General features: G+C 49.7%; 1 protein-coding gene across 2 annotated transcripts in view; it reads right to left on the bottom strand.

Annotated features, from left to right (window-relative positions):
* The window catches only part of INPPL1 (inositol polyphosphate phosphatase like 1), a 75,932-nt gene that overhangs the window by 44,340 nt on the left and 16,659 nt on the right, over positions 1–14,933 (bottom strand). For both annotated transcript variants that reach the window (XM_060273962.1, XM_060273963.1), the window contains exons 2-3: positions 6,705–6,768; positions 457–607 (exon numbers count right to left, since the gene is read on the bottom strand). In XM_060273962.1, the coding sequence (XP_060129945.1) occupies positions 457–607; positions 6,705–6,768 (215 nt within the window). The remainder of the gene's footprint in view (positions 1–456; positions 608–6,704; positions 6,769–14,933) is intronic.

Here is a 14,933-nt window from a genome sequence, read left to right as displayed (position 1 = left end):
TTTAGCAGGTGCCGAAAAAGAGGGCAGCGAGGGTGCCTTCCTGGGGTCAATAGGCAGGGAGTTCCAAAGTTATCTGTATATATAATTTTTTTAAAAAATTATATACAAGTTCTTACAAATGTGGAACACGAATTTTGTGGCGCTTGTAATAGGGCAAGTTCTGCTGATCGAAGCGGTCAGTCTTGTAGATAAGGTGGTCCCAAATTGTCATCTTGCTTGGCCCTTGAGGGCTTCTCTGCCTCACATCGGGTAACTACAACTCCCATCATCCCTAGCTAACAGGACCAGTGGTCAGGGATGATGGGAATTGTAGTCCCAAAACAGCTGGAGACCCAAGTTTGGCCAACATTGCCTTAAGGTAAGGGTCTTCCTGTCCCCATTGGTGCAAAGGGCTTTCGAGAGGGGAGCAGATAAGTTCGACCACCTGTGGGTTGGGGTACAAAGGTGTGCTTGTACCTGAGTAGTCCCTGTCCTCCACATTCTCCTTGTCCTTCTCCCGTTCCACAGGGAAGAGCAGCGTGCAGACGAGGCCTTGGTTCGGCTGCAGGTAGAGGGTGATGAGGTCGCTCAGGGTCTTGAACCGCCTCACCTGGACCCCTTGAGATGTCTGCAGGGAAAGGAGGGAGCAGGACCCGTCAAGGCAAAGACAGAGAAAGACATTCCGGTCGCCTCGCCTTAAAAAGGATGTTGGAAAAGGGTTCAGAAAACGGCAGCCGTGTGGAGCGATTCCCCCCTTGAGGAAAGGTCGCAGCGTTTAGGATTTTTTAGGTTTGGAGAAAATGCAGGAAAGAGGCTTGGCACAGAGGAAGCAGATAGAGAAACGTTGTTCTCCCTCTCTCATGGCACTAGAACCCAGGGACGAAGTTAGCCTGCGGAACTCCCTGCCACTGGAGGCAGTGACGGCCATCAACCTGGATGGCTTTAAAATAGTAATAGACAAATCCATGGAGGGGGGAAAGGCTGTCGATGGCAACTCTGCCCCCCCAGTTGGATTGGTTGTTAAAACCTCTCTAAGAACTGTAATTCTGGGAACAGAGTGTCTCCTATCAACTCTCAGCACCCTTAACAAACAACATTCTTTTGGAAGAATCCATTCAGGAGTCAGCAAACTTTTTCAGCAGGGGGCCGGTCCGCTGTCCCTCAGACCTTGTGGCGGGCCGGACTATATTTTTTGGGGGGGAATCATGAACGAATTCCTATGCCCCACAAATAACCCAGAGATGCCTTTTAAATAAAAGCACACATTCTACTCATGTAAAAACATGCTGATTCCCGGACCGTCCGCGGGCCGGATTTAGAAGGCGATTGGGCCGCATCCGGCCCCCGGGCCTTAGGTTGCCTACCCATTATAGGGGTCAGTGTTAACCAGGTGAGATTGAGCATTCTTGAGCTTCTGCGTTTTAAGCAGAGATGAAATTAAACGGATTGCCAGCTCACCTGGCTGCAGTCGGCAAGGGTCAAATTATACAACCTCCCCTGTCCTGAAATAAGGAGATGGAATTGTAAAAGCAGAAAAAAAATGTCACAGCGGTGAGGAATTTGTTAGTGCTGAGTAATAGCAAAATATGTTCACTAAAGCGGTAAATGTACTTTATAAGGGAATCCTAAGACTTGTAGAAAGCTGTTGCTTTTACTACTGTTAGCTATTGACACAGAAGGGGATAAATCTAACTGCAAGAAGCAGGAAGATCAAATCAGTCTCCTTTGGAAGTTTTTCATATTCTTGCAAAACAGAGTGACTGGTTTTAGATGTTTTCGTTTCAATACCTTTATAAGTACTGCTGCAAGTTACCTTGTAGAACTGTATTGGGTGATGGGATAACACGGTGGTACCTTGGTTCTCAAAAGCTTTGGTTCTCAAACTCCCAAAACCGGGAAGTAAGTGTTCCGGTTTTCGAATGGTTTTTGGAAGCCGAACATCGGCGATTGTTTCCGGGGTGCCTGCACCAATCAGAAGCTGCGCCTTGGTATCCGAACATTTCGGAAGTCAATCGGACTTCCGGAACGGATTAAGTTTGGTGCTTTTGTTTTTGCTATTTATTTTGCATTTTTGTTTTTGAGGCTTTTGGGGTTCATTTGTTTTTGTGACTGTGTGGAACCCAGTTCAGCTACTGATGCATTGTGTGATTGCAGAAATGGATTTTAAAAAATGACTATCATCAGTGCAAGGAAGGTATTTTTTTTGAAATTTTTAGAATCATCTACAATACTGTCTTATTTATTTTATAGTACAGAACATTGATTATTGCTTTCAATATATTTTTTGACCAACACATTTTTATTGATTTCTTTTTCAAATTTTTACAATTTGTACCATAAATAATTGACAACTATACAACATAAAGCTTTTTCCAGCTTTGACTTTCCTCCTCCCCCAGCAGGTAAATTAGTTCAATCTTCTCGCATATTATCCAATTTAACTTAAAATCAAAGAGATAGGATTTATCTCATAACCGCTAGCGTTTTCATTCCTTTATAATTGCCTTTAGCATAATCTACAAATTTACTCCATTCTTTATGGAATTTCTCATCGTCCTGATCCCTGTGGGTCAGTTTGGCCATTTCCATAAAATCAAGCAACTTCGTTTGCCACTTCGTTATTGAAGGTATTTCTTGTGATTTCCACTTTGGGGCAATTAGTATTCTGGCTGCTACAGTGGCATACTGTCTCGCCAGAGTGGTGCATGCTCTGGTTATCTCCCGCTTGGACTACTGCAATGCGCTCTACGTGGGGCTCCCTTTGAAGGTGACCCGGAAACTACAACTAATCCAGAATGCGGCAGCTAGACTGGTGACTGGGAGCGGCCGCCGAGACCACATAACATCGGTCTTGAAAAACCTACATTGGCTCCCAGTACGTTTCCGAGCACAATTCAAAGTGTTGGTGCTGACCTTTAAAGCCCTAAACGGCCTCGGCCCAGTAGACCTGTCTCCACCTCCATCATTCTGCCCGGACACTGAGGTCCAACACCGAGGGCCTTCTGGCGGTTCCCTCGTTGCAAGAAGCCAAATTGCAGGGAACCAGGCAGAGAGCCTTCTCAGTGGTGGCGCCCGCCCTGTGGAACGCCCTCCCATCAGATGTCAAAGAAAAAAACAGCTACCAGATTTTTAGAAGACATCTGAAGGCAGCCCTGTTTAGGGAGGCTTTTAATGTTTAATAGATTATTTTATTTCATTTTTCTGTTGGAAGCCGCCCAGAGTGGCTGGGGAAACCCAGCCAGATGGGCGGGGTATAAATAATAAATTATTATTATTATTATTATTATTATTATTATTATTATTATTATTATTATTATTGCTTTCGTTTTATGGATCAATGGTCTCATCAGATAGTAAAATCCATGTTAAATTGCTGTTTCAGGGGTTCTTTTTAAAAGTCTGGCACGGATTAATCCATTTTGCATTCCTTTCTATGGGAAAGCGCGCCTTGGTTTTGGAACCCTTTGGTTTTGGAACGGACTTCCGGAACGGATTAAGCTTGAGAACCAAGGTAGCACTGTAATGCAAAATTAGTCCATCATAATCCACCAGTCATTTTGAATGCAGGGCAGAAAGAGAAATATCACCTATAAGGAAGGCTGGGCATGGACCTCCGAGTATCAAAGCCATTTCTCTGTCCCCTAATTCTGCCCTTTTGCTGCTGGCAGATCTCCTTGAACCTCATACAGATAACCCACCATCGTCCTTCCCCAACTGGAATGTTTGGCACTACACCTCCCACCAGGTCCCTTTGTCCACGAGGCCGTACTCTGAGCCAAACAGCTTCCCACGGCACAAAGGTCACAGGCAAACTTCCTCGAGCGCCGCCAGCCCACAAGCGTCACCGCTGGGAGGAGATCAGAAGGACAGAAGCTACTATTCAGGAATCAGGAAGTGACAGAGGTCAGTCGCCGATAGATCAGCCTGTGCCTTGTGGCTGCAAAAGGCCCTCTAGCTGCATCACGAAACACCTGTGGCAGGTCGCCCAAGGCGGGAGAAGACCTGAACCCTGCCCAGCCTGGGCCTATGAAGACAGGATTGAACTGGGACGGCTTCGCAGCAGTTTCAGCCCCCGAATCCTGAACCCCACTAGAATCATAGAATCATAGAGTTGGAAGAGACCACAAGGGCCATCTAGTCCAACCCCCTGCCAAGCAGGAAACACCATCAAAGCATTCTTGACATATGCCTGTCAAGCCTCTGCTTAAAGACCTCCAAAGAAGGAGACTCCACCACACTCCTTGGCAGCAAATTCCACTGCCGAACAGCTCTTACTGTCAGGAAGTTCTCCCTAATGTTTATGTGGAAGCTTCTTTCTTGTAGTTTGAATCCATTGCTCCGTGTCCGCTTCTCTGGAGCAGCAGAAAACAACCTTTCACTAAAGTGACGACACTTGATAAGAGCTGTTTTAACTCACCCCATGGACATGGGAAGAGCTCGGTGGCATGGGGGGGGGCATGCAAGAGAGACGCCCCTTGCTCTAATCCCGGGCATCTCTGGATGGGGAGGGGGGGTCTGCATGTGGGAAAGGGGGGTCTAAACCTCCCACTGCCAAACAATCCTTCCCCCAAATCCTCTTAGGGTTGTTTTGAAAAGCTTTCTCCCACAACCAGGCTCTGAAACCAAACGCAGTGAGGGTCACTTGCTAAGAGGGGGGGGGCGGGAAGAAGGTCTGAGCACCCTCCCCAGTCAATACCCTCGACAGTTTTCTCATTACCTTGGCAAACAGAGACCAGGCCCCCCCCTGTTTGCAGAACCCAGCTTGGCTCTGAGAATCTCCACTTCACTTCCTGGTTTTTGTTTTTGTTTTAATACAGAAAATGAATTCTGAGCCCTTCGGAGCTTGCAAACAGAAGCAATGAGGTCAAGCAATGCCCGGATAACTCAAAAAGCCAAGTGTAAGGAGCAGAGGGGGGGAGGGAAGAGGGGGGTGGAATGAGTGCCTCTTTGAAGATTTTCCTTCCCACAAGCCAAGGACCAGAGGTTGTTGCTTACTCAAGCCGCAGAGCTGGCTTTTCTGTGCAACGAACTGAGATTATTTCAGCATTGCCGGGATGGGCGCCACATAGAATCACAGAACTGGGAGGGGACCCCAAGAGTCATCTAGTCCAACCCTCTGCCGATGCATGTGTGTTTGTTGCTTCTGCGCGCGCGCCCCCCACCGAAGGCAAAATGGACTCAGAAAGGCTGATTCCCAACCATTTAAAAGCCTCGCCAACCTCTGGAGCACAAAACAGGAAATGCCTGCTGAGAATTCCCTGTTTGGCCAGGGCGAAGCCGCTCCGATCAGTTGACGGCTGGGGCCATCCCAGGCCAGCGAAGAAGCTTTCCTTCCCCCACCAGCACCCACTGCAACCCACCCACCCCCCTTGCAGGCAGAGAGCAGGGCTCGCTTAGGATTCTGCATCCGAGCTCTTGCTGCAACACAAGCTGGGCAGCAGGGGGGGGGGTTGGACCTGGGGAATGTCCTCCTTTCAGGCCCCCCCCCTCTTCCAGGGCTCACTTTTTCCTGCTGGCTTGGACGGCACAATGAGGTTACTGTTGTGCTATAAATGAACCATCGCCTGGGCCAGGCAGACTTCCTGCCAAGATCAGCAGTGTGTGGGCATCTGTGGGGCTCTTGCCAACCCCTGCTCTGCCCTGGAGACAGCGCTGGGCTAAAGGATCACCCTTTCCGCGGTCAGGAGGGAGAAGCGTCGCTCACGTCCCTGGGGACCGCCTGGCCTGAGCCCACCCCCACCCCACCCCCACCCTTCTGTCTTCTCCAGCCAAGGGGGCTAGTCATTAACCCCTGGGCAAGAGCCACCTTCTTTTCCACTCTGCACGTCGCCGAACGTTGCCCTGAATGTTACAACAGTTATATAGCTCAGCCGGCAGAGCATGACACTCTTTAATTTCGGGGTTGTGGGTTCGAGACCCACACTGGGCACAAAGATCCCTGCACTGCGGGGGTTGGGCTAGATGACCCACGGGGGTCCCTTTCCAATTCTACACTTTCTATGATTCTTTAACAGGGAGTCTCATTGAACCGCATTTTTTTATGAACAGCAGTCTTATGCCATTTTGGATTCCGAATGTTTCATAGAATCACAGAATCGTAGAACTGCAGGTTTGGAAGGGACACACACACACCCCGCCCCGGGATCATCTAGTCCAGGCATAGGTAAACTCAGCCCTCCTTTGAGACTACAATTCCCATCATCCCTGACCACTGGTCCTGTTAGCTAGGGATGATGGGAGCTGTAGTCCCAAAACATCTGGAGGGCCGAGTTTGCCTATGCCTGATCTAGTCCAACCCCCTGCAATGCAGGAATTTCAGCCAGAGCATCTGTGGCAGATGAGTTTCAGACTACAACTCCCATAATTCCCAGGCACCACTTGCCATCTGACACTGGGAGCTGATGGGAGCAGGCCCTGCTGGTTGAGGCTGATGGGAAACGTAGTTTGAAACATCTTGGAAGTGCGCCTCTATGGCTGGTGTACCGTGAGGAGTCATTCGTCTTTCAGAACTGATTTCGGGATTCTCCCCTGCTCCTGGGAATGCCTATACCCTCCCCCCCCCCGAACCCATTTCCTTCAAAAGCGTGCAGAGAAATCCACCCAGGAACAAAACAACAGCGTTTTGGGTGCATAGAGCCACAGATCCTCGTGCGCAACTGTCGCCGGAAGCAACGGAATCTACACAAACTCTGCAAAAGGTGGACGGCGACAGGTGCGGAGCTCACCTGCACAGCCAGGAAATCCTCTTCGTCCGGCAAGATCCGGTAGGTGTGGACGTGCTTCTGGAATCTATGGCAACAACAAAAGGAATTTGGGGGGGGGGAGAGAAAGAGAGGTTTAAAACAGGGGGGTGACTATTGAGGTGAAGCTAGAGAGGAACTCAAATCTCAAAAATGGGAAGCTATGGGGTTTCGTTCTCCCTTACATGAACCCGCCACACACACCCTGATCTGGACAACCCTGATCTCTGGGCACTTGCGATGGGTTGCGCTTAAATCAGGGGCAAATTAAAAGCACCAACCCGGGGGGGGGGGGGGAACATGCTCAGAGGCACTGCCTAGAGAACACCGCAGTTTTGACAAACTCACAAATGTTCCTTTTCCACCAGGCCTTGGGCTGATTAATATTCTACAGCCTTTTAAATGGGTCTGTGGGAAGGGGCGGTTGTTGCTTCTTTGGGCGTTGTTTTAATTATTGACTTGTGTTTTTATCTTGTACTTTATTCTGCGAACCACCCTGAGATCTTTTTTTTAAAGTGGGTGTACATTATTATTATTATTATTATTATTATTTACTAAATTGCTTTCTGCAAGGCATCTCAAAGCGATTTTACAGTGCAAAAACACATAAGAAGCAATTGCACAAATGAAAACAATTAAAAACAACTGCAGGTATCTTGTAATGAAAGCCAGTTTATAATAAACCCAGATATTATTATTATTATTATTATTATTATTATTATTATTTTATTTATACCCTGCCCATCTGGCTGGGTTTCCCCTGCCACTCTGGGCGGCTTCCAACAAATACCAAAATACATTAAAATATCACAGATTGAAAACTTCCCTAAACAGGGCGGCCTTTAGGTGTTTTCTAAATGTCAGGTAGTTGTTTTTCTCTTTGACATCTGGTGGGAGGGCGTTCCACAGGGCGGGTGCCACTACCGAGAAGGCCCTCTGCCTGGTTCCCTGTAGCTTTGCTTCTCGCAGTGAGGGAACTGCCATAAGGCCCTCGGTGCTGGATCTCAGTGTCCGGGCAGAGCGATGGAGGTGGAGACACTCCTTCAGGTCTACTGGACCGAGGCTGTTTAGGGCTTTAAAGGTCAGCACCAACACTTTGAATTGTGCTCAGAAACACAACTGGGAGCCAATGTAGGTCTCTTAGGACCGGTGTTATGTGGTCTCAGCGGCCGCTCCCAGTCACCAGTCTAGCTGCCGCATTCTGGAATAGTTGCAGTTTCCGGGTCACCTTTAAAGGTAGCCCCACGTAGAGCACATTGCAGTAATCCAAGCGGGAGATAACTAGAGCATGTACCACTCTGGCGAGGAAGTCCTTGGGCAGGGAGGGTCTCATCCTGCGTACCAGATGGAGCTGATAGACAGCTGCCCTGGACACAGAATTAACCTGCACCTCTATGGACAGCTGTGAGTCCAAAATGACTCCCAGGGGCACAGTGACTCCATTCAGGACCAGGGAGTCTTCCACACCTGCCCGCCTCCTGTCCCCCAAAAACAGTACTTCTGTCTTGTCAGGATTCAACCTCAATCTCAATAAAGTCAAAGACTCTTGCCACATGTGCACCTGGGTTTAGTCTTTGCTGCTTGACATAAAAGCGGCACATCAGGGAAGGAAGTAATATGCCTTCGCCAACCTGGCCACCCCCTCCCACGTTTTGGACTACAACTCCCATCAGCCTCAGCATCCTATGGCTGTTCTGGCTGGGGCTGATGGGAGCTGGAGTCCAGCATTGCCAAGCGGCTGAAAGGCTGGCTGCCCACACCCCGACTGCACAGCTCTATATATGCATTTTATAAACTACCCACTGAAAGAGCACAGTCTCCAGAGACCAGTTAAAAAGGGGAGGGGCAGATGAACTTCCCTGTGTTGCAACTCAGGAGCCACAACCAAAAAGACCCTGCCTCTTGTTCCCGATGTGCTATTCCCTGGCTGCTGGAGGGAGAGGAGAAAGTCAAGCCAAGACCTCCATCAGGTTAACAACATAATAAGAGCGCTGCTGCATTAGGCCAGTGGCCCCATCCTGTTCTCACAGGGGCCAACCAGACGCCCCTTATGGGAAACCCGCAAGCAGGATTCGAACACAAGAACCCTCTCCCCTCCTGCGGTTTCCAGCAGCTGGAATTCAGAAGCATCACTGCATCCAGCCATGGAGGAAGAACACAGCTGTCCTAGTTGAATCCATCCCTCTTTTAAAGCCATCACTGTCTCCTGAGGGAGGGAGTTCCAAAGTTTAACTATGCGCAAGGCAGCTTCACCCTGGGCAGCCGCTGTTGCGAGACTCTCTGGCCCTTTGGAGCACCATGCGTGAATTATACAAAACAGAATATACAAAACGCATCGCTCAGGGACCCACCACGTCTTTGCAAATGAGAGGCAAACTATGAGGGCTCTGCATAGCTAAACATTAAAATTACTGGGGGGTGGAAAGCTTGGGCTGGCCTCTCTCTCCACCACATGAGGCCCTGATGCAGACACAGCGAAGGGGGAAATCCATCCCTGTCATGCAGAGCTGAACGGAAACAAAAGGCCGCTTTTAGAATCATGGAATTGTCGAGTTGGAAGGGACCCCCGGGGGTCATGTAGTCCAACCCCCTGCAAGGCAGGAATCTCAGCTGAAGATTGGCCATCCAATTCCTTCCTTAAAAAAACCACCTTCTGAGGGAGTCTGTTCCACCACCGAATGGTTCCTACCATCAGAAAGTTATTCCTAATGGTTACGGTTACCAGTCGCTGGAAACGGCAGGAAAGGAGAGTTCTCTTGCACCCGGCTCCTTCTTGCACCAGCTTGGCAAATAATAATTTCATTATTTGTACCACCCCCACCCATCTGACTGGATTCTCCCAGCCACTCTGGCCGGCAAAAGTTTCCTGGCGGCGTCACACGCAGGAATGGCGGGCAGTCACTAGTTGCATCAGGAAACTGAGCAAAAGAATAAATAATAATGATAATAATGATAATAATGATGATAATAATAATAATAATAATAATAATAATAATAATAATAATAATAAATTTATACCCCGCCCATCTGGCCGGGTTCCCCCAGCCACTCTGGGCGGCTTCCAACAAAACATTAAAATACAGAAATCAAACATTAAAACATTAAAAGCTTCCCTAAACAGGGCTGCCTTGAGATGCCTTTTAAAGGTCTGGTAATTGTTGTTCTCTTTGACCTCTGGTGGGAGGGTATTCCACAGGGTGGGTGCCACTGCCTGGTTCCCTGTAACTTGGCTTCTCGCAGTGAGGGAACCGCCAGAAGACCCTCGGAGCTGGACCTCAGTGTCTGGGCAGAATGATGGGGGTGGAGACGCTCCTTCAGGTATACTGGACCAAGGCTGTTTAGGGCTTTCAAGGTCAACACCAACACTTTGAATTGTGCTCGGAAACGTACTGGGAGCCAATGTAGATCTTTCAAGACCAGCGTTATGTGGTCTCGGGGGCCGCATTCTGGGTTAGTTGTAGTTTCTGGGTCACCTTCAAAGGTAGCCCCACGTAGAGCGCATTGCAGTAGTCCAAGCGGGAGATAACTAGAGCATGCACCACTCTGGAGAGACAGTCTGCGGGACAGTCTTCTTTAACGAGCCAAATTAAAGATCACAGGTATGATGAATTTTCCGTGTTACACAGGGCGCTTCCGCAGTTGATGGTTCGAAGCCAAAGGGAAACCACGATGTTGCAAGGCAACGGGAGACAAGGTGAACATTCACAGCTCTGAGCTCTGCAAAAGTTCAGAGAAACAGAGACGGAGAGCAGGTTCCTAGACTTGCAAAATCGTGCCCCTTCTCCTCTCCTGACCAGAGAAAGGCCAGCCTGCCCCACGTAATGCACAGGCGAATGTATTATTCAGCAGGCAAAGGAGATGAATAATAATTGGCACCAGCTTGCAGCCTCGGGAGGAGAAAATCAGAGGGATCCAGGGAGGGCGTGCTGCTCTCTGGGATGTTGCGAGAGTAATCAGGCGCAAGGGCGTTGGCGGCTGTGTAGTGTACACAAAACCCTCGTGGCAAAGGGAAGGATGTGTCCCTGGGCCGCATCCACCCTGCGGCCCAATTTCCTTCTCCAAAACAGCTTGAGAGAGAGAGGGGGAAGCCTCCTAGCTCAGTGGCAGATCAGCTGCTTTGCATGCGGAAGCGCCAAGTTGCAGCCTTCAGCATCCCCCATTCGGAAAGAAAAAAAGGATTCCAAGCAGCGAGGCTGGGACTGAGACCTCTGGCCCTCATAGCGTCATAGAACTGTAGGGCTGGAAGGGACACCAAAAGGTCATCTTGCCCACCCCCTGCAAACCTTGAAGGTGGAATACAGTGAGCCAGGGGACCCAGTAGCAAGTCCATCTATTCGACAGAGGCCAAGCCTTATGGCTAAGCAACACCCCATTCTACATAATAATAATAATAATAATAATAATAATAATAATAATAATAATAATAATAATTTATTATTTATACTCCGCCCATCTGGCTGGGTTTCCCCAGCCACTCTGGGCGGTTTCCAACCAAATATTAAAAACAGTACAGCATCAAACATTAAAAACTTCCCTAAACAGGGCCGCCTGTTTTATAAAAATAAATAAAATTGTCCAGTAGCACCTTAGAGACCGACTGAGTTTATTCTTGGTATAAGCTTTCGTGTGCATGCACACTTCTTCAGATAGCAAGTTCTCTCTGGGTATCAGTCTGGCTCTGTTGATCTGTTGTTTAACTTCTGTATGTGTTCTTATTTGCCTGCACAGGCATGGCAGAATAGAAATGTTTTCAGGAGGCGTTTGGAAGTTGGCACACAATGCGACCACTGAATCTCCGGTGGCAGAGAGTTCCACAGGACTTGGTTGATGACACTAAAGGCTCAAACGAGCCTCACCAACTCGGGGAACGGCGAGAGATGCTTGTGCAGATGATCTCGGTGATCGAGCTGCAATGTCAGGGTTCAGGAGATCCCTGAGGTACCGTACCTATAGAGGCAAGTTACCCAGGGCTTTGTAAATTAACACAAGGACCTTGAACCTGGATTGGCAGTAAGTGGGCAACCAGGTGTGGCTGTTTCAACAACGGGGCCACATGTTCTCGACTAGAAGCTCCCATCAGCCATCCGGCCACAGCATTCTGCACCAGGGGGAGCTTCCAAGCCGCCCCCAAGGGCAGCCCCACAAAGAGCATCTTACAGTAGTCCAGCCTCGAGGGAACCAATGCGTGGTCAGGGTCTCCCTGTCCAGGAACGGCTGCAGTTGGCAAAGCAGACTACAGTTGGTAAAAGCAGGATCACACGACTCTTTGCAGAGAAAAGAGGCGCTGCCACCCCTACCTGACCCCAGGAAATGCAGGGCTGCTGCTTTTGCAGTCAAGTCGTCCCCCCCATCCTCCCCCCCCCATTCAGTAGCAGAAGGAGAAGTGTCTTCTGAGAAAAGGACACCCACTCGGGGCAGGAAGCGGAGACGGTGATTCAGCAGCAAGCTCTGAGTCAGCAAAAGCAGCAGCTCAAACTCAGCTCCTGCAAAACATCTCCAAGTTAAAACATCCAACCCGAAATTCCTCGCATCTCCGAGCTGCCGATTCCTCCTTCCTCCCCCGTCACCAGGGAAGCCTGCCAAAAACGCCTGGGTCTCGCTGACCCTTCGGGGGACAAAAGCCTCATAACCATCTTCTTTGCAAAAGGCTCTCCGGCGCGCCTCTCAAATTCTTATTAGGAGCCTTCAAAGTTTAGGCAGGCGGGAAAAGAGGCTCTTTCTACGGCCTCCGTTTTGCAACACCGCTTTTGTTCCGGCTGGTTATTGGCGGCGAGGGGCTGGGGCAATCTAGAGGGGCAATCTAGAGGGAATCTGCCCCGCAGAAAGGAAAGAGCAGGGACAAAAGAGCAGCCTGTTGCTGGATCAGGCCAAAGGGATCAAGTCCAGCTTCCTGTTCCTTCTCACAGTGGCCAACCAGTTGACCATTGTGGGGAACCAGCAAGCAGGACCTGAACACGGACCGCAGCTTTATCTTGCTCTTGCGGTTTCCAGAGGCTGGTACGTACTGTATTCAGAAACACAGCATAGGCCTTTTTTTGCATGCGAGAACTTTCGGCTTTGCCAAACCGCTTTGCCCTCTAGATCTGTCGTTCCCAAAGTGGGTGGCAGGATTAGCTGGAGGGTGCTAAGAGGTAAGTGGGCTGCGGGGTACAGCCCCCTTCTTCCTCCACCCCTCTAAATGAATGGTTGCCATTCTGCCTTGCACATTCTGCCTAACACAGAATTGCCACAATCACTGGTGGAGACAGGTGTCTCTCAAGCATCTCCGACCAGCTATCTTTGACTGGCAGTGCCAAGGTTATGACATTCTGCGCACCAAGCGCCTGCATCTCTTCCCTCTTACCTGAGCTGCAGCAATTGGGGGCGCTGCGTGGGCAACGATAAACCATAAACACTCCTAAGGGGCGTCGCAACGAACAGGTAAGGGGAACCTTCAACCCTGGAGATCTTGTTGGGCTACAATTCCCATCATCCCTGCCCATTGGCTATGCTTGCTGTGAAGGACTGGATGATGATGATAATAATAATTTATTATTTATACCCCGCCCATCTGGCTGGCCTTCCCAGATGCTGAGCTACGACTCCGCAAGGCCCAACTTGCTCTGCCCTGGCTCATAGCTGTCAACTTTCGGATTTGAAAATAAGGGATCAGCAGCCTCACCTGTCCTGGGGGCGGTCTACGGTAAATCTAACAATCCGGGATAGCAGTGGAAAACGGCGCTGGAATAAGGGAGTTTCCCGCAAAAAAAAAAGGGAGGGTTGACAGCTGAGCCCTGGCCTGTTCCCCCACTCCAGCTGTTTTAGCTGTCTTCTTCTTCTTTGGTGATCCCTCGTAGCTGAGTAAGATTGTCTTCCCTAAACACGTCCTGAGTTCGAGTGTCTTCAAAGCCCTAGACACATTTGGTAAAAGGCTGTTCTCCACTTGGAGCGCTCGCAGGACAGTGTTTCCCAGTTGCTGGTGTTTATACTACATTTTTAAAGATTTGCCTTAAGAGCGTCTTTAAACCCCTTTTGTTGACCACCAGCATTACGCTTTCCATTTTTGAGTTCAGAATAGAGGAGTTGCTTTGGAAGACGATCATCAGGCATCCGCACAACATGAGCAGTCCAACGAAGTTGATGTTGAAGAATCATTGCTTCGACACTGGTGATCTTTGCTTCTTCCAGGACACTGATATTAGTTCGCCTGTCTTCCCAAGTGATGTGTGAAATTTTTCGGAGACACCGCTGATGGAATCTTTCGAGGAGTTGGAGATGGCGTTTGTAAGTGGTCCACGTTTCACAAGCATATAGTAAGGATATCAGTACAATTGTTGTAAACAAGCATTTTGGTTTCCCTGCAAATGTCCTGGTCCTCAAACACTCTGCACTTCAATCGGGAGAAAGCCGCACTCGCAGAGCTCAGGCGATGCTGGATTTTGGCATCAATGTTTTGGGCCTACAACTCCCATCAGCTAGCACAGCCATAGCGCCATGGCAGGGGCTGATGGGAGTTGTAGTCCGACAACACCCAGAAAGCCCCAGGTTAGGGAAAAGGCTGCTCTGGCCTCGTCCCACCTGCAAGAACGCATTTTTCCCGCTCCAGGCCTCAAATGTTGGCACGGCTGCCCTGCCACCAACTCTGGTGATACCCCTTGCAGCCTTACGGACGTGCGTCTCCAGCCCGGCAAGGCCTCGTTTGGAGGGGGGGCTGCCGGCCAGGAACAGTCCTGCACAGCATACAGTATATGCATTCCACAGGCTCCGGTTTCTCTGCCGGACGCCAACGCTTTGAGGTTCGGGTTACGGCTGGTCCAGTGACTAATCCTGAGCAGACAGAGAAGCCCCGTTCCAGACGTCAGAGCAGCTGAGGAGAGGGACAAAAGGCCCCCTGTGCACCAAAGGATGCTTCCCAAGAATGACCCAGGCCATCATCATCAAGAGAGCCTGCCAGATCGCTGGTTGTTTACTCTAACACACACACACACACACACACACACACACACACATCACACCCCAATCTCTTTGGAGTTCACATGTAGGGGCTGGGAGACTCGGGGCAGGATTACCAGCCTGCGCCATGCAGGCTGGGGCTATTTTGGACGCCCTTTCCTGTGCATTTCCAGAGCACGCCTCTCGCAAGGAGCTTCCAACGGAGACTGGGCCAAGAGCTTCAGGAGGCACAATAAGGAGTTTGTGGAATTAGGCATGGCACAGAAGATGGCAGGCAGAGGA

This window comes from Zootoca vivipara, chromosome 4 (assembly GCF_963506605.1).
Source record: "Zootoca vivipara chromosome 4, rZooViv1.1, whole genome shotgun sequence".
Classification (NCBI taxonomy): domain Eukaryota; kingdom Metazoa; phylum Chordata; class Lepidosauria; order Squamata; family Lacertidae; genus Zootoca; species Zootoca vivipara.
This window is presented reverse-complemented; position numbering and strand designations above follow the sequence as displayed.